A 23,400-nucleotide genomic window follows, 5' to 3' on the forward strand; every position below is an offset into this window, starting at 1 on the left:
AAAGAAAAAGAAGTCCTCTAGCTTCCTGACTTGGCACAGCTGGTCAATCCCCTGCTAAAAGTTCTTAAAGGTATCCTGTGTCGAACAACCTCAAAAAGAGACAGAAGGCTTTGGCTTGAAATAAATGATGCAGATTTATTTAAGGGTATTCAGGCTTGCAAACCAGAAACACAACTAGGCAATACCCAGAGTGTTCCAAAAAAGAATGAAAAGTTCAGAGTTCTCTCCCTCACTCTCCCTTCCTCTTTCTCTAACGTCAATCAAGGAAAGAGAAGAGAGAGAGAGCAAGCTCACATCAGTAGGAGACCCAAGCCTGTCTAAAGTTTGGCCAAGTTTTTGTCAGTGCACATGTAAAAATGAACACGTTAAAGATTTTGACTCATGAAGGAACAGGAAGGAGTTAACTCATGAAGGAATAGGAAGATATTGCGACTGGTTCAAAAGGAAATCTAAAAAACAGACACATTTATAGATCAGGAATACAGAAATGAATATGAAAATGAAGGCAAAACCTTCTTTTCCTGCAATGTGGGTAGTGCAGGGTTATTTGACCCTCCATCAGCTCGGACAGAATTTGCTTGTTAATGAGTTACCCACGCAGAGTGGTAAAACAGCTCCATGGAAACAGGCTCACCAAGCAGCTGGATGTGCTGTGGACAGGTCCCTCAGGCTCCCCGCCAGCGATCACTTCTCCTGGGGAACCTTCCTGCCACCTCCACCGTGAATGAGCTGCAGTTTCTCCGACGGCGAGCACGCCGAGGCCAGTGTCCTCAGTGTGAGCATCTGCTTCTCAGAAACAATATGCTAATGGAGTAGTGGAGGCCACTAAACATACTACATAGTAATGGAGCGCCCACTTTAATACCACATCAAAACACGCACAGCCCTCGCTCCACACTCAGTTTCCTTCCTTCATTAACAATGCTTTCTCTCCCGAGGCCTGCGGCATACCGTGAGGATGCAGAGGTGCGCCAGAACGCTCAGCAAGCTTGTACCCCGAACAAGGATCTGTGCTGCCGCTAAGTGGCACCAGGGCGCCCCCGACACGTCGGCCTGTCGCTCAGAGCCGGGACTGAGCTAGGACAGCCGCGTCCGGCCGCTGTTTTCCAATTCCCAGGGGTGGGAAACGGCCTCCACTGCCCCAGACCCCGGCGTCCCGGAGGCCCCGCCCCGTGACGCGAGGCCCCGCCCCTCGCCCCGCCTCCAAGATGGCGGCCGCGAAGCCTGCCCAGCTGTCAGGCTGGCGGTGACGACGGGCAGCCGTGGGCCAGGTAAGCGGTCGGGGGACGGCGGGGGCGAGGCCGGGGCCCAGGTGCGGGCGGGCGGGAGGACGAGAAATTTGGGGCCCGGGCGGCAGACGCTGGAGTGGAGCGGGTCCCAGTGGAGCAGGCACCCAGGCCGCGGGGCTCGCCGGCGAGGCTGGGCGACTGCAGGAGGAGGTCCGGGTGGGACGGGGCGCCGGGAAGGCGGTCGGTGGTGACGGTGACGCGTCGCAGAGCGCTGACCGCGCCAGGTAAGCTGGCCCAGGCGCCCCGACAGGTGCCGTGCGGCGCTGCCCCCGGCTCCCCACCCGGCTAGGACCACGGAGGTGGAGAAGGGACGCCTCCCGGGCCCGCGCGCCGCGGCGCCTCGCGAGCTTCGCTCCCCGCTCCCGGGGGGTCACGCTCCCTGCACCTGCGGAGCCCGCTGCCGGCGCGTGAAGAGCGGGAAGGAGCCCATTGCCTGCTCCGCCTGGGTGGTCCGGAGACCGCTCCACAGCCCTGTCTGCCTGCCTCCCCCGCCCCACCCCCGCGGAAATACTGCCTCCATTGGTGGCCTTGCCCCCACTCCCCAAACAGGTTGGTCGGGGTGGGGGTTGGGTGAGGATGGAGCTGACCTGACACGCCAGGGTTCCCCGTAGAGGAGGCCCGGGACCCAGCACGTCCTGCTCGCCCCCTTTGCTTTTCCGGCCTCTTTCCCTCACTTTCCCTGCCGGGAGACCGGCCGCCCGGCCGCCCCGACCCCAGCTCTGCCCTTCTGGATCTGGGCCGTCATCTTTGCCTCCTTTTGTTCCAGCCCCAGGATCGCAGCTGCCGGCCTGGATGGAGGCTTTCTCCGTCCTCTGTGGCATTTCCAATTTTAGATAATGCCTCACGCGGCTGCTCCCCCCAGACCCCCTGGAGGCCCCATGGTCTGGAGGACGGCTTGAACCTAGGTGAGTCTTTCTCTCCCTTTCCGTGGGACGGCAGGTTCTCGAGAGACACCTCTGAAATACATGTGGCATTCCTCTGACTTGGAGGTGGGGACAGAGAGTGGCTAGCAGGAGTGGGTTGGGGAGGGTGGAGAGTGAGACTTGGGCTGGAAGTGACAGGTGGCAGGACTGTGTGCTGCGGTTAAGGTGGTGGCCCACCCCGTGCCCTTGCATGGTTGCACATCTGCATTGTCCCTTCTGTGACTGTCTTCTCTGCCTGTTTTTCCTCTTTGCTGGGCCCCAGGCCCCACTGTCACCCCTGCATGATGTTCTGGGCTGGTTTGTGCCCCTCCTGCCTGCCACCAGAGCTCTTCTCTCTCTCTCCCCAGGCCGCACAGCCCAGGATGCTGCGGAGGCTGCTGGAGCGGCCCTGCACGCTGGCCCTGCTTGTGGGCTCCCAGCTGGCCGTCATGATGTACCTGTCCCTGGGGGGCTTCCGAAGCCTCAGTGCCCTATTTGGCCGAGAGCAGGGGCCCACATTTGACTATTCTCACCCCCATGATGTCTACAGCAACCTCAGTCACCTGTCTGGGGCCCCCGCTGTTGCGCCAGGTGGCCCTCTAGCTCCTCAAGGTCTGCCCTACTGTCCAGAACGATCTCCTCTCTTAGGTGAGTGAGGAAGGAAGGGGCAGGTGAAGGGGAGGCCAAGAGTGTTATTGGGGCTGGAGTGGGACTCAGAACTGGAGGCTGATGGAATTGGAAAGTGGGCTGGCTGTTGAGGTGGGGGTGCCTTTGGACTTGGAGTTTGGACTGGGCTCTGGAGTGGAGCCAAAGCTCTCCCCGGCCTGCCTCAGACTAAGAATTTAAGCGTCCTCTGTGGATGGGTCCTGTTGTAGTTCATTAGTTGAAGTCCATCTGTTCTCTCCAGCCCCTCACTGTGGCCCCCAACCCTGTGAGGCAGGAGAGAGAGTCAGGGAACCCTAAAATAAGGAGGCAGGCTAGGCAAGGAGCCTGCACTTCCCAGGCTTTGCAACACTGTGCAGCTGGTGGGGAAATCAAGGCCTGTGAGGTTTCCAAGGGAGCCGTTGGGGGCTGCAGAGCCCCAAACCAGGATGACCAGGGCTAGAGGTGGTCCTGGTCCCTGGCGGCCCTTCTTTGCTCCTAGACCCTCTAATCCCTGACTTGCCATCCCTCCTACAGTGGGTCCCGTGTCCGTGTCCTTCAGCCCAGTGCCATCGCTGGCAGAGATCGTGGAGAGGAATCCACGTGTGGAAGCTGGGGGCCGGTACCGCCCTGCAGGGTGTGAGCCTCGCTCCCGAACAGCCATCATTGTGCCGCACCGAGCCCGGGAGCATCACCTGCGCCTGCTGCTCTACCACCTGCACCCCTTCCTGCAGCGCCAGCAGCTTGCTTATGGCATCTATGTCATCCACCAGGTACCCCAGCCCCCACGCTCCCAGTTTCATTTTTTTTTAGATTTTTATTTATTTATCTTTAGAGGAGAAGGGAAGGAGAGAAGGAGAGAAACATCAATGTATGGTTGCCTTTCCCGTGTCCCCTGCTGGGAAGTGGCCTGCAGGGAACTGGCCTGCAACCCAGGCATGTGCCCTGACTGGGAATCGAACCTCAATTGTCTGGTTCTGAGGCCCACGCTCAATCCACTGAGCTACACCAGCCAGGGCCCAACTTTCTTATAAGGAAGCCTCAGGTAAATGCCACTCCACCCTCCCATGTGGTTGCTGGAATAATTTTAAGAGGGCCCGACTGTTGAGTGTGGGCAGATCCCTGGCTCTGCTGTGCCAGCGTGCCGGCCCCGCACTTCTCATTTGATGTGCGGTATTCTCTGTCCTACACCCTTCCAGGCTTTTCCTTTGTTGAATTTGGAATTGGACAGATTTGGGCTAAAATTGTAGGTCTGCCATCTGTTCCACGTGTGACCTCAAGCAAGATACTTAACCCCCAAAATGAGGCCACGTGGTGGCTGACAGACACCTGCGCCACGTAGTTGTTGGTGGTCAGGATGTGATGCGGAACAGCAGCATGCGTTAGGCACCTACGGCTGCTCAGAAAAGTGTTGTTGAATGAGAAAGCTTAAGACAGTGTGTCTTTCTCTTCATGTGTGTTGCCCCACCTCCCACTTTTACGCATCAGCCCCCCCCTTCTCCACGCCACCCCTCGAGCAGTCTGCTCCTCCACTGTCTTTCAGGCTGGAAATGGGACATTTAACAGGGCAAAGCTGCTGAACGTGGGTGTGCGGGAGGCCCTGCGTGACGAAGAGTGGGACTGCCTGTTCCTGCACGATGTGGACCTCCTGCCAGAGAATGACCACAATCTGTACGTGTGTGACCCCCGGGGGCCCCGGCACGTTGCTGTCGCCATGAACAAGTTTGGATACAGGTAGAAGGCATGAGAGGGTGCTGGGAGCAAGGAGACCACCTCCAGGGGAAGGAGGCGAGCCGAGGAGTGGCGGGCAGGAGGTGTCCCGGAGGGCTAGTGGAACCCACGGGCATTTCTCTCCCTAGCCTCCCATACCCCCAGTACTTCGGAGGGGTCTCGGCGCTCACTCCTGACCAGTACCTGAAGATGAATGGCTTTCCCAATGAGTACTGGGGCTGGGGCGGTGAGGATGACGACATCGCCACCAGGTGAGACTCCCCACCGCGGCCCCCCTCCCTCCCCCTGACCTGGACACTGCCCTCTGAGGCCATACCTGGCCACAGCCCTTCCAAGCTCACCTTCACTTGTGGGCCCTGCACTGTGCTGTCCCTCTGCCTAAGTCTTTTCGGTCCGTCAGGTTGTGCTTTGCACGCTGGGCCCGCCCCTTCCCCACCCTCCTTCAGTCTCCTGGACCCATACGCTGGAGCACCCCAAGGTCCCAGGATGGAAAGGGGCCCACAGACAGACAGCCTAGTCCTCCTCTTCTTGAGGGCTGCTGCCAGCCTGCTTCCTATGGGGCTGGGGGAGCAGGCATTTGGAGAGCCCAGAACCCGTTTCCCAAAGCCTGCGCTGTTGGCATGAGGCCAACTCCTGTTTAGTACATGTAACATTTTGACCTTCAGTCTCAGCTGATCTAATCTCATACCTGTGGTGTGAATCCTGGGGCTTGACCCACTAGACGCATTGCCTCCTCTTCCCCTTGTGTCCTCTGGGATGACATCTCTGTGAATTCCTGTTCTGTGTGTGAAGCACCCGCACCATCGTCACTGCTGGCTTCTGTGTGTCAAAGCTAGGCATTCCTTTCAGTCCAGGCCGGGGTTCCACCCGCCACATGGGAGCAGGTGGGGCAGGTGGTGGAGGCGGGGCCACTCAGCCATTCTTCTCAGTAAGACTGCTGAGCCTGGGTCTGCAGCTCGGCCCCCTCCCACAAAACTGCCCCTCTCCGGGCCCTTCCCACACTGCAAGGGCAGCTCCTGGGACCGTTCGGGGAACAAGGGTGGGAGGTGTAAACCTACCTCTGCCAACTGCCCCGGGACACCTGGCACAGGGGCCCTGAGAATGTAGACACGGCAGCTTTAATGCTCCCTTCTTTCCATTTCACTTCCTCTCCCCTCCCAGGACTTGGCACCGACTACACATCATTAACTTTTTTCGCTTAACTGGTAATAGTTGTTCTCTGTGTAGGGAGCCCTCCCTCCCTTCCTGGCCTTAGCTCTTCCGTGCAGCCGTTGGCAGCTTTCTTCCAGCCCGATCTCCCAAGGTGCCCTCACTTTCCCCACAGGGTGCGGCTGGCCGGCATGAAGATCTCTCGCCCCCCCACCTCTGTGGGGCACTACAAGATGGTGAAACACCGCGGAGACAAGGGCAATGAGGAGAACCCCCACAGGTAGGCAGAGGACTGCCTGGGCACTGCGACTGGACCCCACGGTTCTGCTTCCACTCAGGAAACTCCTACAGGTCCCTGGGTTCCTGGATGTTCCTCCCTGGGTCTTAGTCTCTAACCTCTGACCCTCAGGTTTGACCTTCTGGTCCGTACACAAAATTCCTGGACACAAGATGGGATGAACTCACTCACATACCGACTACTGGCTCGAGAGCTGGGTCCTCTCTATACCAACATCACAGCAGACATTGGAACTGATCCTCGGGGTCCCCGGATTCCGTCTGGTCCCCGTTACCCACCTGGCTCCTCCCAGGCCTTCCGTCAAGAGATGCTGCAGCGCCGGCCCCCAGCCAGGCCTGGGCCTCTGCCTGCTGCCAACCACACAGCCCCCCGGGGCTCACACTGACTCTTCCTGTCTGCACTGGTCACGAAACCGGATCAAAGGGGTTAGACCCCCCCCCCTCGCTCCTCACTGCTCTTCGAGGAATGTGGGGGACCGATTAGTGCTGCGCTGCAGGCAGGGGCCTCTCCTCACTGCTGGACTGAAGCCGGGCTCCTCTAGACCTGGGGGTTCCTCTTTCAAGGGGCGCCTGCCAGGTCTTACAACTGTGAATCCTTGAGGTCATGATTTTATGTGATGACTCCTGGCAGTCCCCTGCCCCTGGAGTAGGAACAGGGCTGGGCCCCAAGTCCCTCCTTTTCCTCGGAGAGAAGAGAGAGCTGGCTTCTCCCGGGACTTCTGTGAATATTTATTCTATTTATAGTTCCCAGGATGTGCATTGGTGAAGTAAGCCACTCCCTGGGGACCTTCCACCCATGCTGGAGTAGCTGCCTCTTCTGGACCTGGCTCAGGGGCTGGGGTTTTGATATATTTTCTAATAAAGGACTCACTGCCTCTCCTCTGCTCCTGCTTCCTGCTCCCTGGGCACCCTGGCTGGTCTCTGTCCCCCACCCCCACGCCAAGGACAGAACAACCAGACCAAGCCAAGCTCCAGCAATTTTTATTTTCATGGGTGAGAGACTCCCAGCCAGCAGGGGCAGGAGGGGGTGGGTGTGGGGATCAGCTGTCAAGTTCTGAGCCCAGGGCCCGGGCAGCAGCCCGGCGCCCACTCTCTATACAGTCATTGAGAGCAACCCCCTCATAAGAGGCTCCAGCCAGAGTCAGGGGCAGCCTGTGAGCAGCCAGGAAATGGGAAGCTGACTCTGGAAAGGACAAAGCAATGTCACCACTGGGGGTCTGACTTCCTTGGCTGTCCTCAGCCCAGCTGCTCTCCCAACTCACCCAGTTTTTTCCAGTGGCCTAGTGTGTACTGGGGAATGCAGTTCTGGGGACAGGAGAGGAAATAAAGGGAAGAGTTTATTACTAACGTCACAGGACTTGGTGGGTGATGACAAAAACACCAGTCCCTGCCTTTGACGCCTACAGCGGGCAGCCGAGGGGCAGTTTATTCCAACTCACCTTGTGTAGATGGACCAAGCAGTGACTTGGTGGTTCTTTTAGTCCTAATTGTGTGGCAGCTGCTTCCTGGGCCTTCTGCTGGAGCAGCTCCTGAGATGAGGCGCAGCCCCTGGCTTTCAGCGTCTGTAACCAGGAGCCTCCCAGCATCACCTAGAGAAAGGGCATGACACTGACCTATACTGGGCACAGAGGAGCCGTGGAAGCCCCACTAGGCAAAGCGGCCCCTCTCACAGTCACTCGGAGGCCAGGGGGGCTCCCATCCTGCTGGGGGAAAGCAACCGAGTCATATACGATTCCCAGAGTGCCTGGGTCTTCTGAGGATGGCACCAAATGTCCAAATCCCTGAGAAAAAGAGGAGGTGGTCAGGAGGGAGGGGCTCCAGCTGGGCCCTTGTGTCTCCCCTCCCGTGTCACACCTGGACAGGCAGACGGGCTCCTCGGTACTGCAGGTTCACCACAGCCACCGACACTGCAGCGATGGTGCCCAGGACACGTGCCAGAGGTGTAGCCTCAGCAGGGAGCAGCTTGCTGAGCACTGGAGGGAGCCGGCAGAGGCCTGCTCAGGAGGCATTCCTGCCACCACTTCATCCACCCTCCTTGGGACCACCCTCCCACAGGGTGGTCAATGCAGGGGCATGGGCCCGGAAATCTACAGCCGGCCTCACCTGGGCTGGAGAAGGGGAGGGCGGCTAGCCCATTACCTGAAGCTGGAACGGCACTAATAACATGGTCAGCCTCCAGGCAGCTGTCCCCTAGAGACACCTGGGAGGATGAAAACATTTGAGACAAACAGAGGTAACAGGAATCTTGCCTCAGCTCCCTGGGCACCCAAGTGGCAGGACAGCCTGTGTGGTTAGCATGGAAATCACCCCACGGTACTCCAGGAAGTGGGCCAGAAAGGCCAATGTGTCCACTCTGAGCTGCTTAGTGGAGCTGGGTTGCTCCTTCCCCGATCTGTCAGCCACTTGTAAACAGCACTACTACCCCTGGGCTTGCATCAAATGGGTCTTGGAGGAAAGTCCACAAATACAGCCCCAGAACCACAAATAAGGCTCATATTTAAACTGCTAGAGTAGGGAACCAAGCAGCAACTCCAGCCCTGCCAGCCCTGACCTGGCTGAAACACTCAGGCAAAGATGGAAGCTCCAACAGAAGAGGCATTACACTCCAGGGCCTCTCCCACCTTCCAGCGTCCTTCTGCCTGGAGGCTGAGCCCACAGACCGGCTGGCCTCTGAGCACGGTGACCCCTCCACTGGTCAGGTGGGTGGTGAGCGCCTGGGGCAATGTTTCCAGCCCTCCTCGAAGAGACCACTGACTCCAGTGCTCAGCACGGGCCTGGCGTACGAGCCCCGAATCAGGCTGTGCACTCTGTCCTGCAGAGAAGGAAGCAGAGAGGAGTCAGAATAGCATTCCTCCCCTCAGTCCCTCACCCCTGCAGTCCTCAAGGCCACGCCCCCAGGTCATGCCTCCCTCACCTGCCCCCAACAGCAGTCCCAGTAACACAGAGCCATGGGTTCGCTCAGCCTGGAAGAGACTGGGAAAGCAGGACCGCACGCTGAGCTCACGGCTGCTGCCAGCAAACACTCCACGGCACAGGCTGTCCATGGCCAGAGCCGCCACCTTGGGGGTGAGACTGGGACTCAGAGGCCAAGGAATAAGCCGCCCTAAATTTCTCTGCCTCTGCTGGCAGGCCTGAGGCAGATGGATACCCAGGCTGGGGCTGGGAAGTGGCTCCACTGTCACAGAAGCATGAAGAGGAAGGCATTCAACCCCACCCCTGAGTCGTGACCACTAGGCCTGAAGAGACAGAGTGCGCGCTCCCAAGGTACACAGAGGAGCCCCGGGTGGTGGAGGCTCCACAGCAGGTGCAGGAGGGGGTTGGGGGCCTTCAGGCAGGGTCACCTCCGGTCCAAGGCGGCGCTCAGCAAAACTGTGCACAGTCTCGTCAGGGTCTTTGCCACGGGGTGCGGTCAACTCCCTCAGACCAGCCCAAAACAGAGGTTTGGAGAACGGAGGTGAAGTGCGGAGCAGGCCCCTGCTTGGAGGAAGGCACAGTGAGGAGGACGCTGGGACTCCGCTCCAGCTCCAGGGTTCATTCCATCTACTTGGCCCCTTTGGCTTGGGATCTCTGACGACGAGGGGCGGGAGGATGAGCAAAGCAGAAGGACTAGCGGTCAGGGGGTGGTCACCTGAGGCCGGAAGGCAGGGCATGCAGGGCGCCGCCTGCATACAGGAACCTGTTCCGGGCAGCTGGATGGTCCCCTCGGACAGGTAGCACCTCCGAGTCCAAGCCCAGCTCGGAAACCTGCTTTCCACGCGTCCTCGGGAAGAGGAGAAAGTAAGGAAAGGACTGACTAAGCATACTTCCTTCCCCGCCCTATCCTCTCACGAACCCCCACTGCTCGGGTGGTCCACGGCCTCTCACCAGGAGCAGGGTACGTGCTCCCAGCGCTCCTGCCGCCCGAATTCCTCGAGGCCCAAGTTCGAAGACAGCACCACCGGGGCCTCGTACGGAGCGGATCCAGCCTCCCAGGCGCTCGCTGCCTTCCACCAGGATCACCTGGGACAAAAGGTGTGGACACTGCAGCCCGGCCTTCCGCCCCAGGTCCGGAGGGGCGGAGGCAACGCACTCCCTCTCGCTGCTGGCGGGCTCAGAGAGTATAGGAGGCTTCCCCCCGGCACGTGGCACTAACCTTGGGGGGACACGCAGCCCGGCTCAGGTGGTAACTGGCGGCCAAGCCGCTGATGCCTCCGCCCAACACGATCACAGTCCGGCCCATTGGGAGCCTGGGGGAGGAGGGCCAGCGTACAGGCTGCCCCTGGTGCCCTCTCTGAAGAGTCCCACTGGCTCCGCGCTCCTGTCCTGGCACCTCCCCGTTTTCCGGGAAACTAAGGCAGAGCCCTTGTAGGGGGTGGTGGGACCGTGAGGACTCCGCCCGGGGCGGACTCGCCCACCAGAAGAGCGAGATAAAGTGAGAGAGGGGCCGGTGCAGGCGCACAGGCTTCCCGCTCAGCTCCGCCGGGAGATACGGGCCGCACCCGCGCTATCAGCGCCCACGGCGGGGCCCCCACCCTTCCCCGCGCCTCCCGCGCGCTGTTGCCCACGCCCCGCCCCAACGCCGTGGCCCCTTGGAGGCTCTGCCTGCAGCGATCTCTTGCTGCGCACCCCCCCCCCCCCCCCCCGCAGCATTCACCCGCTTCTGATTGGCGAGTCCTGGAAGGCCCGGATGATGTTCACCAATGAAAACCCTGAAGGGACCGCACAAGCGACGGACCAGGAAGTGAATCGGCGGTGCGCTTAGAGGGGCGAGAGGCGTGCTGCGCTTTGTCCCCGGCCCAGGCGGCGGAGCTGTGAGCAAGTCCGCTCTGCCCGCACTGGCTCCGGGCCCAGCCTGGTGGGAGTTTGGGAGGACAGCCCCTCGCGCCTGCACTGTAGGGAGTGGCAGGGGACCTGGCGGCTGGTCCATGGGGACACTGCTCCATAAACAGCTCCTGCTGTTAGCGACGGCCCGGGCCTGCGGGATTCCGGGCCACCGGGCAACGCACCCAGTGTTTGTCAACAGGGGTCCTGGGGTGCCCGGCCCCCAAGGGCAGCCCCTTCGCTGGCACCAGTCTCACGTTTGTCTTGGGAGGACTCCAGTTCGGCCCACCCCCAGGCACAAGTACAAAGGATATCAGTTTTTCTTAATAAATTTATTCACAAAAAGTGAGATTGTATAGTCCGGGGTCTGTACACGGGGGCGGGACTGGGGACCTTTATACACAGGGCCGAGAGACAAGGGGACCTCCAGGTGGAAGGGTACTTTTGAATAAAAAAAATAATGGGAGCTACAACCACCCCTCCCCCCTCCCCATTAAAAAGACACAAAAATAGACGTCTCTGAGGTAAGCGGGGAGCCTGGGGCCAAAGGGTCTTGAACAGGTTTCACAGATGCCAGGGTTTGAAGGGGTGTCACAGGCCCCGGGGCGGCTCCTGCGTCAGCTGGTAGAAGAGCACGTAGCCCTCACTGGACGCCACCTGGTTCTCACTGACGGGGGAGACTCTGGGAAGGAGGGGGAGGACGCAGTCACTCCTGCCCACTGGGTGGCCCTCGCACCACCCCTGGGAGGGGACCAGGAGCCAGCCCCTCCCGGGCACTCTGCCCTCCTGGGGCTTCACAGCAGGAACGCAGGATCCATGCTCACCGAGAGTCATTGTAGACGTGCCAACCAGTCTGGCATCGGCACAAGGCTGTGTAGTGGCCGTAGTGGACGCTGCCCGAGTGGTTGCAAAGGGCGTACAGTTGATATGTGGGGCTTCCTGTGGAGTCAGAGTCCCTCCATTTGCAGTCATGGCTGCTGGCTCCCACTCTTCTCCCTCCCTCCGTGGCGCTCCTACGACCTTCCCCACCAGACTCACCGGCTTTGTCGCTGGCGAAGTCCCCTAGGCTCAGTCGCTGCAGCGGGAAGTCTACACCTACAGAACTTTTCTTGATGGAGCCTCGGGAGGTGGAAAATCGGTTAAGATCTAAGCCCTGGTTAAGGAGTGAGTATCTGGAGGAGGCAGAGGGCCTTAAAGGGGACTGAGGTCTGGAATGCAGTCCACTTGCCTCCAGAGTGGTACCAGAGCTTGTAGGGGAGGGTGGAGGGTTCCTAAGGGAAACTTGGTTCCCAGATATTCAGCCTCCGCAAAAGTGGGCAGTGAAAAAAAGAATGGACGGAAGAAACAAGATTTGAAGATCAGGATACGGAGCACGAGGATCCGGGGGAATCTCTGGACTGTCAACTTTTTGGTGCTTCGTGTTTTCTGCCGACACCGGTCACACACCTGAATGAATACCAAATCACCTAGTTGTGTGCTCCTCACCTCGAAGGGCTTTTCCAGCACTGAGCACACACACTCACTGTGCCCCCCTCCCCGCACTTCTGTGTCCTCTGGGCCCCCTTTGCCTACAAATACAAGGGCTCACCCGAAACTCCAACACAAACCCAGACATGTAAATGCCGTCCTGCGGAGGAAGGCCACGTGCACCCCCTTCTACCCATATGGAGCCCCCAGGAACCCCTCCCTGACTGCATCCCATCTGGACCACACGTACTGGGGCATTTTCCGACTCCAGCTCTTCTTCCTTGGTGAAGAGGCTGAAACAGTCCCGTAGAGACACCTTGCCCCCAGCGAACCCTTTCTGGAGGGAAAGGGGAACGAATGGAGGGTCAGCCTGCTCTGGACTTCCTTTTCCAGCTCTTCTCAATCAATTCCGGCTGCAGTTCTGCTCCAGAGACCCAAAGGGCTCCCTCCCACACTCCAGGGGTGGGCAGGGTTGGGTCACTGAACCCATGTCCCATCCACCCCGGAATCCTCTGGAATCCCACCTTGGGGATGGGCAGGGACAGGTCACAAAAAACCTCGAAGGTCGTGGAGCGATACCCACAGGCCTGGCACTTCAGACAACTTTTCAACTGTCCCACAAACAGGTCTAGACAGAAGTGAAGACAGGAGAAAGTCACTGTGGGCAGCTGAGACACCTCCTTGAATTGTCTCACCCCTTTCCTTCTCCACACTACCACTTCTAACAAGCCCCTCACACCCTTTTCACATTTTTGTCCCCCAGCTGGTTCCCACATCCTTTGGTAGTAACATTTAATTTTTTTCTCCCAAGCTGGCAACCACCACCCCACACCCTGCCCCCAATTCTCCCTGTTGCTGTGCCCTGCTCCATACCTACAATCTTGCTGTCCTCTCGCTCCAGGTAACGCTTCCACATCAGGTTGGCCCGGTCGTCGTCACTGCACAGGGAAGGGAGATGGGGAGTGCCGTGAGGCGGCAGGAGCGCTGGGCACCCAAATACCACGAAATGGTCCACAGGGCCCTGGACCCCACCCACGCCTCAGCTCCTCTAAATTTCAAGGCAGAGTCAAAGGAGTAATGAATGCTTCAGAGGACTTTCTGGAAAAGCCAAGATGGGAGGAAAAGAAGGAGTGTGGGCAAGGGAAGAACATACTGTCTTCCTCCACTGGGCTCCAAACCCTTCATGTGCCTTCTTGTAAATGAACTACCCCCTCCTCCCTCAACATGGTGACACCCCTAAACTGCCCTCTGCCACCTCCTACTCTCTGCCCCTCACTCTGCACTGCTTCTCAGCCCATTCTCTAGGCCATGCACTTCCCTGGACTCTCCGTCCTCAAACTCAATCGGCTCTGTTCTGTGAAGGAAGAATGCTGCAGGTGAATTACCAGGGAGAAGGGTGAGGCACACTCTTACCTCAAGTCCGGCTCCTCCAGCAGAGCCCCACCACGGCGTGGTGCAGAGGGAGCTGGGCTGTTGGCCAGGATTGCTGGAGCCCGGCGGCCTCGTCGGTTGATTTCAAGGTGTAGCCGCTCCATGAGGAGCTTCAGAAACTCCTGAGCATCCTGCTGGCTACAGCCAAGAGTATGGGCAAGGGACCCATCCCCCCAGTCCATGGACACCACGCCCCACCAGACACAGGTCCCCACTCCCTGGATGAAGAACACCTCAAGGCTCAGAATGATGCTGCCCGGGACCCTGTTTGGCCCTACCCCAGACACGGCCAGAGAAGAATCCCATACCCTGCAGCTTTCCCACCTGTATCCAGAGAAAGAGGGGACGTATTTCTGGAAGACAGCTCGGAATCGAGTAGGGTTCACAGCTTCACAGGAGTCGGGGTGCCACAGGGCACCAATCACATCCGCAAAGGCTATTAGGGTGGGGATGGGGAAGAGAAAAAAGGTTAGTGGCTGGAAAAGGCAAAGGAGAAGAGGCTCAGAGGTGGAAAACCACTTTACAAAGTTAGCACTGGGAAAAAGATGCAGTGCCAGATTTCAGGGCTGGGGCTTCCAGCACTGGTGGTTGGACCTGCAGTGGGGGGGGGGGGGGGGTAGGGAGAAGAGGGCCTAGAAGGAGGGACAGGGGTTGCTGACCCACCTTCAGTGAGCTCTTGGGCTCGGCCCCCTCCAGGCACCTCTTGCCGGAAGTCCCTTCGCAGACAGAAGTCCCGGAGCGGCCGGGTGCTGCTCAGACACTGCAGCACGGCGTTCAGGAAGCACTGGGGAGCAGCACAGACACCCCATCACCTCTCCGGACCAGTGCCCCAAAGCCTTGGAAGAGCTTCAGGGCTCACCTTCCCCGGGCAGCAAGCTCCCACCCGCAGCACTGACAGACAGGGAGGATGGAGCAGTTCTCACCGTGTTCCCCAGGTTTCGGAGGCCCACGTGCCCAGAGCCCAGGAGCAGCGTGTGATGAGCCTGGAAGGTCAGAGCACCGTCCGTCAGCACCTTCACACATGCCCATCCCACACTTCACCCCAACACTCCCCGCTTCTCCTCTCCATGTCAGGGTCTCCGTACCTCACTGGCCATGAACAGCAAGCCCATCACGGCAGAGTGTACCATGGACTCAGCCACGGCAGTCCCTCTCGTTCCCCACTTACTCCTCTGCCCAGCTAGCTGGCGCTGCAGCTCCTGGGGCAATTCCCCAAGCACTGGCATGGTTGCCCAGCTGCTCCCCACCCCCACCTTGCTGCCTCCAAGGCCCCCTCCTGCCCCCGTGGCCCCTTCTTGCACACTTTCCCGACGGCTCCAAATGCAATCAGCCTAGCTCACTGGGCTCGGGAAATGGGCAACCACACTAGCTCAGATCTTCTGAGCCTGCCCCTCCTCAGCTCCAGAGATTAATTAGGCCTAGGCAGGGTCCTAGGAGGGAAGGCGTGGCAAGTGAAAGGGAGGGCCAGGGGGCCCAAAGGAGAATTCCAAATGGCTGGGTGAATTTGCTAGGGACTGTGGTGGTACACCAGGCTGGGGACTGACAGACAACCCTGAAAGGGTACTTAAGTAGGAGAGAGAATATAGTCCCAATGCTGTAATGAGGGGCTAAGAAAGGAACTTGGGAAAAGAGGAGAAGAAAACCCATATGATGGCAAGAAAGCTGAAGGAACGTGGGCATGGAAGGCCACGTGGGCTGGCAGGCAAGTCCTCACCATCTTGTCATTGGAGTAGAAAGGCTCGGAGGTCCGGGCAGATACCATGTGGAAGGTGCCATGGGAAGTAGGGGGCTCCGTCCGTATGCTGAGCAAGGTGGGAGGCCCAGGAAAGCCCCCGAGGCGGCGGAGAGAGGTGCTACGCCTCAAAGTGGGTGGCTCAGGCCTGAGTGCCAAGCGGCTCAGTGCAGCCCCGAGCTCTCCAGCGCCTCGGTGCCCTCCCAAGGCAATCCCCATGGGACGCAAGTCTCCACTGCTCACAGACTTGGAACGGGCTAGGTTGGTCCTGGGTGGTGGCAGAGCCACAGCTGGGGGTGGTGAGCCAGGCAGGGGAACTCCATGATCTGCCCGAAGGGGGCCTCTGGGACGAGGGCCAGAGGTCCGAGCTCGTCCCAGCTCCACCTTCTTCAGCCGTTCTTCGGGTGGGCCTGGTCGGGGAGGCAGAGGCCTTAACATTGGGTTCTGCCCAGGGGCTGGGTTTCGGCGCTCCTTGCTGCGAGCCCGGGGGGCAAAGGGCAGTTTGGATCCCACTCGGGGTTGGACATTGACAGGTGGCTCTCGGGCTCGGCCCAGGCGGTGCTCAGAGGCCTGGGGCATTGTGGACCCACAGGATGGACCTGGGAGAAGACAAGGTCAGCATGTGAGCATGGAAGGAAGCTAGGCTGCCATACTATCTTCTACATGCACTGAAGGCAGGAACCATGCCTATCACATCAGTCACTCGTATCCCCAGTACCTAGTGTAATAATGCTTGACACACAGTAAACACAGTATTCGTCGATTAAATGAATGAGAGATAGCAGCAGCCCAGGGCTTTGACTTGATGTCCCTCACCACCTTTCTGCAGAACACAGCTTTACTGAGAAGCAATGATAGCCCAAATCTCAGCTGTCATTATCACCTGAACGCTCGAGACAAGGGCCCCATACCTGGGGAGTCAAGTGGCATGGGCCCGGAGTCCCTTAGGCCCTATGGTCAGTGTGGAGGCAAAGACAGCAGCTAAGAAGGCAACATCCCACCCTCAACCCTGCCCCTCCGGGCTGCAAAAGAAGCCGAATAAACGGGTGACTTGCGACTCCCTACCCCGCGCTTGAGTTCCAACGGGGAGTCGGGGATCAGGGGCCCTGGGGAGAGGGAGGGAGGGCGGACACTCCCAGACCTGATCTCTGCACCTCTTGCACAGCGGCTGGGCTGCGGCGGGTCCGCCCCCCTCGAGGGCAGAAAGGCCGAGGCCGCTGATTGGCTACGGAGTAAGGCGCTTATTCCCTGCGGCCCCCGGACGACGTCCCTCCATCCGAGTCTCCGAGGCCTGCCCGGCTCCTGCGCCTCCGCCTTGGTGTAGGGTGTCCTCCCGGGTCCCGGGGCAGTCTCCCTCGCCCCCCCTCCCCGGCGAAACGCCGCGGCCTGTACCTGCTCCCGGTGAGCGGCGGGGGAGCCCGGCCGGGGCCAGGCCCCAGCTCAGGCCCGCCCCCCACTGCCCCAAGGCAGCACCCCCGCGGGCCGGGCCGCAGCTTCAGCCGCAGCTGTCGCCCAGATCTCCCTCGCCGCCGCCGGGGCTGCCGCCATCTTTGTTGGTCCCGCCCGCCACCGGCTGCCGGCTTCAGTGGGCCTAACTGCGCCTGCGCAGCCGCACAGGGACCCTGGCTCCTGCTTCTTCTGCGCTTGCGCGACCCCGCCCCTCGGCTCCGCCACCGACACCATGGAAACGCAGCCAACTTGAGGACCTCTAGGCAACAGCCGTACCCAGAACTCTCTTTACATCGTTGCTGCAGACCAAGCCCATGAAGTATAGGGTCCCATCACCCCATTCTGTGGTGTACAGGGATTTGAATCTGACAAATGGAGCGTGGCCTCCAGACTTGCAGCGCAGATCCTTCCCAGGGAGCTGCAGGGTGTCGGTTCAACAGGAGGGCCGGGAAGACCCCTGCAGACAGGGAACGCTGGCCCTGCCAAACTTCTTCTCCGGCACCTTGCAGGTCGAAGCCTGAGGCTCCCCGCAAATGGACAAAGGAAGAGCTCAGCAGCAAGAAGGGCAGTGAAGCCTTTTCCATCCATTCCCCAGCTCCCGACCAGGGCATCCTCCTCCTGACCCCCACGCCCCCAAACTAGTGCAGTTGTACAAGTGTCTTGGCCAGCTCACCCACGCAGTTAACAGCCACCAATGAGAAACACAGGCCACCAGAGGAAGCAGCTTTTATTGATGAGTTACCTCCAGAAACCGAAAAGACTATGTACTCACTTTCTGTCACGCCCTTTCAGGACCTCTCTTGAGGAAGGGATATATACCAGTAATGGACTTCTGGCTTTCCAAAGCCTCAGGTTTTTCCCCTCCCTGTGTAGTCTTAGAAACTCAGTAGCAATACTGATTTTTTCCCTCCAGTAATGCAGCTACTTGGTAACAATTGTGGGTGGAGGAGTGTGAGGGAAGCAGTTAGATGAGTAAGGAATACACAGGAAAGCAGGAACATAGCCTATCAAAGGTCCCTCTGTCCAGCCTCAGTGGCTTGATTCTTCAGTTGCATTTCTCCTTATGCTGAATAACGCCTTTCTGAATCAGATCTGGGATCTCCACTGCCAGCCACGGACCCAGCTGCAATACAAGGAGGCCCTGTGAGATTACTACCACCTAGGCAATGTGTCTTGTTCAGTCAGAAGCTCCTTTCTAGAGAGAGTCTAGAGGAACATACCCAAGGGAAAACACTGTTGTTCCTTGTTTATTCTTGTTATCCCTTGTTATCCTGCTCAGGGCCTAACCTCTTTTCACCCTTATACACCAAATACCCCAAACTTACCCCCAGAGCCATGAGATGAGCTAGTCCAAACTTGGGCACGTTCCTGGCCCACAATGGCTTAAAGTGATCGGTCAGACATATTTTGCCACCCCTATCATAGGGACAAGAGGGAAGAAGGTGTTGACGTGTAAGGTTTACCATGAAGTATAGCAGTCTCCGGAGAGCACAAGACTACTACTAGTGATCCAAACTGAGAACAAGGTCAGTTAAGTCAGTTCAGTACTTTGCCCAGGGTTGGTAGAGGGGAGGCTGAAGCCTCTCTAGGCCTGCAGGTTCTGGTGCAACTCCTGCCTCCCAGAGCTCCTCCCTAAGCCCTCCTTTGACCCTTTCCCATCTCCTGTTCAATCCTACCTGTACATCTTGGCTGTTTTTCCATCCAGTTCAGGGACTGCAATTTCTGGAGCAGTAGTAGGATATGTGATAGGAATCTGGAGGAATAAAAAAGAGAACCAGAGCCCTGGCTAGTGTAGCACAGTGGATTGAGCGTGGGCCTGCGAACCACAGGATCGCAGTTCGATTCCCAGTCAGGGCACATGCCTGGGTTGCAGGCTGGTTCCCTGCAGGCCAGTTCCCAGCAGGGGACGGGCAAAAGGCAACCATACATTGGTGTTTCTCTCCTTCCCCCCTTCCCCCTTCCCCCCCTTCCCCTCTAAAGATAAATAAATAAATAAATAGTACTACTAAAAAAAAAAGAATCAGAATAGAAAAGAACTAATAAACTAATATAATCAGACACACATTGCCTGGTAGAACTGAAATGTCTGGCAAACTCCCCAAGGAGCATGTGCACACCAGGATTCTGGCCTTGGAGATTAGCAACTGTATCCTATGCTTGCTTCAAACCTCAGCTTCTCCTTTCCATTTGAAAAGTTTTCTTTGGTCCTTTCAAGAAATGCTACTTTGTTGATCATGTAATCCCTTCCCTTCTACTAACCTCCATATTTCTCCCTCCAACATACTCACGTCAAACTCAATGTCAAACTCGTATTTGAGGAGATCGTGGATGTACCAGCACTTTCCAAACCACCTATAAAAAAGACCAAATCTTAGTCCAATTTGACTGTTCTTCTCATACTGAAATGTCTTCTTGATTTAGGTGACCAGTCTCCCATGGGAGAATCGTGGGATGGGAACTGGGAAACTCAGGAGCTGTGGCAGTGCACACAGCCAGTGTGAGGAAGGGAAGGCCTGGCAATGAGCTCTGAGACACTAATATGCTAAAGCCACGTAAGATTCCCACCCCGATACCCCCCAAAAGGGTCTGCCTACCGAGTCCCTTCTTTGTTGGACTCCAGGCGGAACCAATCAGTGTCTGCATTCTTGTTGTTCTCCACATACTAAAAGCAGAGAATTAGGTCTTTGAGGGGGAAGTTGGAGCCAAGGGCAGTCCTTCTTCCCTCGAAAGAAAAGTATGATTACTTTCTCTTAGTACATTTATCCAACTTTTTTTATGCTGTAAGCAAAACTGAAGACAAAGCTACATTGGTAAGCAGGGGACTTGTCCAGAGCAGGGAATAGAATGCTTGGGTTCCACTCAATTCAACACAAAAGGCTATAGCTTGGGTTCTCTTCTCACTTCTGACAGTGTCTGCCCTCCCCGCAGGATCTCATATAGTCCTGGTTCTGACTGGCACCCACATGCTGATGACTTCCAAATCTTTACCTTTAATTCATTTTCTCTGAGTTTCAGACTCCAGTATCCAATTATATATTGAAATTGCTATCTTCATTTCACAGGTACTTCAAGTGTAGCATTTCCCTCTGTTCCTTCAAACTTGTTTCCCCAAGGAAACAAATTTGAGACATCAGTCTCAGGTAGGTTGCATTAGCATTCACTTGGTCACCCAGGCCAGACACCTGAGAATTCTCATACTGAATTACCCAGGCCAGACACCAGGCCATGGTCACCCAGGCCAGACACCAGGCCATGACCCCGAGGGTCATTCTTGACCCTCCCTCTTCTTCACTCCAGTCTTCCTTCTAGTCTTGTGCCCTTCACAATGTCCTGCTGATTCCACCTTCTGAATATCCTTCAAATATACCTCTCCTCTCTATTCTCACTGCAACTAACTGCAGAATTTAGATCACCTTTCTTTCTCCTGCATTAATGGCAGTCTCCTAATTGATCTCCTACCTCCAATCTTACCCGTCAACTATATTTTCCTCTCTACTGTCGTTGTTATTGGCCTAAACCCAAGTACGATCAGGCTATTCCTAGTTAAAATCCTTTAACGGTATCCCAAGGCCACCAAGACAAAATTCGAGTGCTCAAACCTATCTCTCAAGTCTTGCCGACCACTCCTTGCCACACTTCTGATGCTGTAACAGTTCTGAGCTAGTTGTTTTTCTTCATACACCTCATGGCGTTTCTAGCGTCTTTGCCTTTGTTCATTCTGTTTTTTGCCATGAATGTCCTTCTCTTACCCTCATGCTTTATCCAGATAATTTATGTTTACCCTTCAAATCTCAGCTCAAGCCCTGACTCTGCCAGGAAGCATCCCTGAGTAGACCCAAACTGGATCAGGTACCTCACCTCCTACTTCAAAACACCCGAACAGTTTCTTGGCCTCCCTCTCCCTTAGGATCCCTTTCCTACGTACTACATGTACAGTAAAGGTTTAACTTATTTATTCACTCGTTTATTTTTAGTGTATGAATGCACGCGGCAGGAAACAGAGACCACTGACCGCTGAAACTTTCTTCTTAGAATGGTGGGTGGTTAGCTGAGGGCATGGCAAATTCATGACAGTGAACTCGGCTTCGCCATTGTGCACCTACCACCTTCTTGAATTTTCAGCCCTAATGTGTGTTCCTCCCCCAAGAGTGAAAGAGGGAGCAGAGAGACGCGGACCGGGGACCTAGACCACCTCCTCACATCCAGGAGAGCAAGCACCTGGAAATACAGGGACACGTCATCTTCCTGGGGACGTATCCCTAAAGTAAGTGTCGCTTTCAGCCAGAAACTCTGGTCCGACTGTGGCTCCCAATACGAGTCTCTTCTGTCGATTCCCCACCGTCCTAAACTCCAAAGCCCCCAATCCCGCATTTCTCCAGTTTCTATGAATTTGGGAGTTAAACTTTGAAACCGGAAGTGGATTCCACACGGAGCCTATTCCTAAGCACACAAGATTACCCGCAACGCTTTTGCGACGCGGCTGGCTGCAGTAGCGCAACTAACCCGGATAAGAGACTGATATTCTTCCTTGAGTCGCTGCACCCACAACTCTCGATCTCGAGGTCCAGCGTTAGTCTTCAGCACCGGGATCTCGGACACGATACGACGGGTGGCCTCGTCCGCCATCTTGGCCGAGGGCGCAGGAGAAACACGGAACTGGTTTTACGTGTCATTTACCGTAAGGGCGCCGCCATCTTTACTAAGGGAAAATGAGCGGTTGGGCTGCCTTTACACTTCCTTGAATGCGATTTTTATTTTCCAGTAGCGAGGACAAATTTGTTACCTGCTCGTGGGTGCTACGGGAAGAACAGATGGAAACGGATTCTTCTGTCCTGAATATAGCACCTAGCTGTAAGAAAAAAAAAAACCCGCAGACTGCTGAAAGCGTGACTTCCGCTCATGCTCGGAGAAGTAATCAGAGAAAACGCTTCCGGTCACCTCCCCAAACTTAGAGAGTTTGAGGAATTTCAGGCCGTTCGTTCTAGGCTCTGTCCAGGCACTGTCTTCCTGAAATGCCCGATTCACGTTATCGTGTCTAATAGCTTCCTTAGCTTCCAAGTAATCGGCCTGAGGGAGCGAGGTCAACTCAAAGTATAGTGTGCGGTCTCGCCCCAATAATTAACACAGTCGAATTAGGGAATTAGTAAGTGCCAAGAAGTTGAGAGGTCACAGGAAGACGTAGTTAGTCTAGCGTAGACACTTTTTTTTTTTTTTAGTCTGGAATTAACCCATCTAGGATGGAATCACAGGGCATGGGACACAGTAGGTGCCCAGTAATCTTGCAGAATTTTGTATCTTCCAGTTGGTTTTTAGAATCTAAACGCATGGGTTTTGGCTTAAATTTACATATCTTGTTTACTCTGTTAATCGTTCTAGCATGTAGCAATAATTTTGGATCGGATCCTATTAACCATCAACTTCTGTAGTCCATCTACACATGTGATAAGCATGCTTCAAATTAATTTCTATTGGCTGAAACCTCCAGTACAATGTTGCGTAAAGGTTGAGGGCAGACGTTCTTGGCTTGTTCTGAATTTAGGGGGAAAACAGCCTTCATTAAATGTTGGGTAAACTGCAGGCTTTTCCTAGATGCCCCTTATCAGGTTAAGGACGTTCCCTTCTATACCTAGTGTTGAGAGTATTAATAATGAAGGAATGTTGGATTTATTCTAAATGCTCTTTCTGTGTTCATTGAGATGGTGGTGTGTTTTTTTTTGTTTTTTATTAGCATGTTATACATTTTCTTTAAGATATTACATATTGGCCCTGGCTGATGTAGCTCAGTGGATTGAGCACAGGCCTGCAACCCACACGATCGCAGTTCGATTCCCAGTCAGAGCACATGCCTGGGTTGCAGGCTGGTTCCCTGCAGGCCAGTTCCCAGCAGGGGATGATGTTTGTCTCCTTCTCTTCCTCTCTAAAAATAAATAAAATCTTTTAAAAAAAAGATATTAGATATTGCATAAGGGTAAGACAAAGCTTTTTAGGATCTCACTGGAGGTTTTTCTCCAGGAGAAATAAAAGTTAACTGCCTTTTGAGTGTAGCCATTGTGGTGTGGTACAGAGCACAGAAATTTGGAATGAGGCTTTGAAATTTGTCGTAAGACTTTGGAGATGCGGGAGAGGAACATGGTGACATGTGTGTCAAAGGACACAAACTTACCATTATAAGTAGAATAAATTCTCAGGATCCATTGTAAAACATGGCGACTGTAGTTAATTTATTGTGTATCTGAAAGTTGCTAAGAACAGATCTTAAGTATTCTCTCCACAAAAGTTATGTGAGGTGATGGATGTGTTCATTATTTTGATTGGGTAGTCATTCTACAATATATGTATGTAAAGTCATACACACATCAGATTATCACTTTATTTTTGTTTTTTAAACTTCATTTATTGACTTTAGAGGGAGGAAGGGAGAGAAACAGCAGTTTGGTGTTCTACTTCTTTATGCACTTATTGGTTGCTTCTTGTATGTGCCCCGACCTGAGACTGAACCTGAAACCCTGGT

The 23,400-nt window shown here is 56.0% G+C and overlaps 4 protein-coding genes across 10 annotated transcripts; 1 reads left to right on the forward strand and 3 right to left on the reverse strand.

Annotated features, from left to right (window-relative positions):
- The first annotated feature begins 1,186 nt into the window (after positions 1-1,186).
- Positions 1,187-6,889, forward strand: B4GALT3 (beta-1,4-galactosyltransferase 3). The gene is made up of 8 exons (XM_037149951.2): positions 1,187-1,271; positions 2,056-2,194; positions 2,560-2,839; positions 3,371-3,606; positions 4,377-4,567; positions 4,693-4,815; positions 5,889-5,993; positions 6,123-6,889. Exons 3-8 carry the CDS (start codon positions 2,575-2,577, stop codon positions 6,394-6,396), a joined length of 1,194 nt encoding a protein of 397 aa, XP_037005846.2. The 5' UTR covers positions 1,187-1,271; positions 2,056-2,194; positions 2,560-2,574; the 3' UTR covers positions 6,397-6,889.
- An 86-nt stretch (positions 6,890-6,975) lies between these two features.
- PPOX (protoporphyrinogen oxidase) lies at positions 6,976-10,573 on the reverse strand. Of its 5 annotated transcripts, none has more exons than XM_037149913.2 (12): positions 10,143-10,571; positions 9,875-10,009; positions 9,639-9,754; positions 9,352-9,484; positions 8,925-9,069; positions 8,632-8,822; positions 8,150-8,210; positions 7,865-7,983; positions 7,681-7,791; positions 7,450-7,599; positions 7,273-7,315; positions 6,976-7,193 (listed from the first exon to the last, which is right to left on the reverse strand). In XM_037149913.2, exons 1-12 carry the CDS (start codon positions 10,227-10,229, stop codon positions 7,051-7,053), a joined length of 1,434 nt encoding a protein of 477 aa, XP_037005808.2. In that variant the 5' UTR covers positions 10,230-10,571; the 3' UTR covers positions 6,976-7,050. The 5 variants fall into 5 exon arrangements, with proteins under 5 accessions (XP_037005808.2, XP_037005798.2, XP_037005825.2 ...); XM_037149903.2 differs by having other exon boundaries at positions 9,639-9,757; XM_037149930.2 differs by lacking the exon at positions 7,681-7,791 and having other exon boundaries at positions 10,143-10,573.
- Positions 10,574-11,123: 550 nt separating this feature from the next.
- Positions 11,124-17,032, reverse strand: USP21 (ubiquitin specific peptidase 21). 2 transcript variants are annotated; one of them, XM_037149972.2, is made up of 13 exons: positions 16,833-17,032; positions 15,423-16,039; positions 14,632-14,691; positions 14,372-14,492; positions 14,033-14,144; positions 13,691-13,846; positions 13,151-13,215; positions 12,802-12,905; positions 12,528-12,614; positions 12,178-12,256; positions 11,849-11,956; positions 11,635-11,749; positions 11,124-11,492 (listed from the first exon to the last, which is right to left on the reverse strand). In XM_037149972.2, exons 2-13 carry the CDS (start codon positions 16,017-16,019, stop codon positions 11,402-11,404), a joined length of 1,695 nt encoding a protein of 564 aa, XP_037005867.1. In that variant the 5' UTR covers positions 16,020-16,039; positions 16,833-17,032; the 3' UTR covers positions 11,124-11,401. The 2 variants fall into 2 exon arrangements, with proteins under 2 accessions (XP_037005867.1, XP_037005877.1); XM_037149982.2 differs by lacking the exon at positions 16,833-17,032 and adding an exon at positions 16,506-16,595.
- A 566-nt stretch (positions 17,033-17,598) lies between these two features.
- On the reverse strand, positions 17,599-21,752 carry UFC1 (ubiquitin-fold modifier conjugating enzyme 1). 2 transcript variants are annotated; one of them, XM_037150062.2, is made up of 7 exons: positions 21,673-21,752; positions 21,393-21,588; positions 19,484-19,551; positions 19,178-19,241; positions 18,566-18,642; positions 18,215-18,305; positions 17,599-18,012 (listed from the first exon to the last, which is right to left on the reverse strand). In XM_037150062.2, exons 2-7 carry the CDS (start codon positions 21,513-21,515, stop codon positions 17,935-17,937), a joined length of 501 nt encoding a protein of 166 aa, XP_037005957.1. In that variant the 5' UTR covers positions 21,516-21,588; positions 21,673-21,752; the 3' UTR covers positions 17,599-17,934. The 2 variants fall into 2 exon arrangements, with proteins under 2 accessions (XP_037005957.1, XP_037005949.1); XM_037150054.2 differs by having other exon boundaries at positions 21,393-21,729.
- Between the last annotated feature and the right edge of the window lie 1,648 nt (positions 21,753-23,400).

Source organism: Artibeus jamaicensis, unplaced genomic scaffold (genome assembly GCF_021234435.1).
Source record: "Artibeus jamaicensis isolate MK-2021 breed Jamaican fruit bat unplaced genomic scaffold, CSHL_Jam_final scaffold_625, whole genome shotgun sequence".
Lineage (NCBI taxonomy): Eukaryota > Metazoa > Chordata > Mammalia > Chiroptera > Phyllostomidae > Artibeus > Artibeus jamaicensis.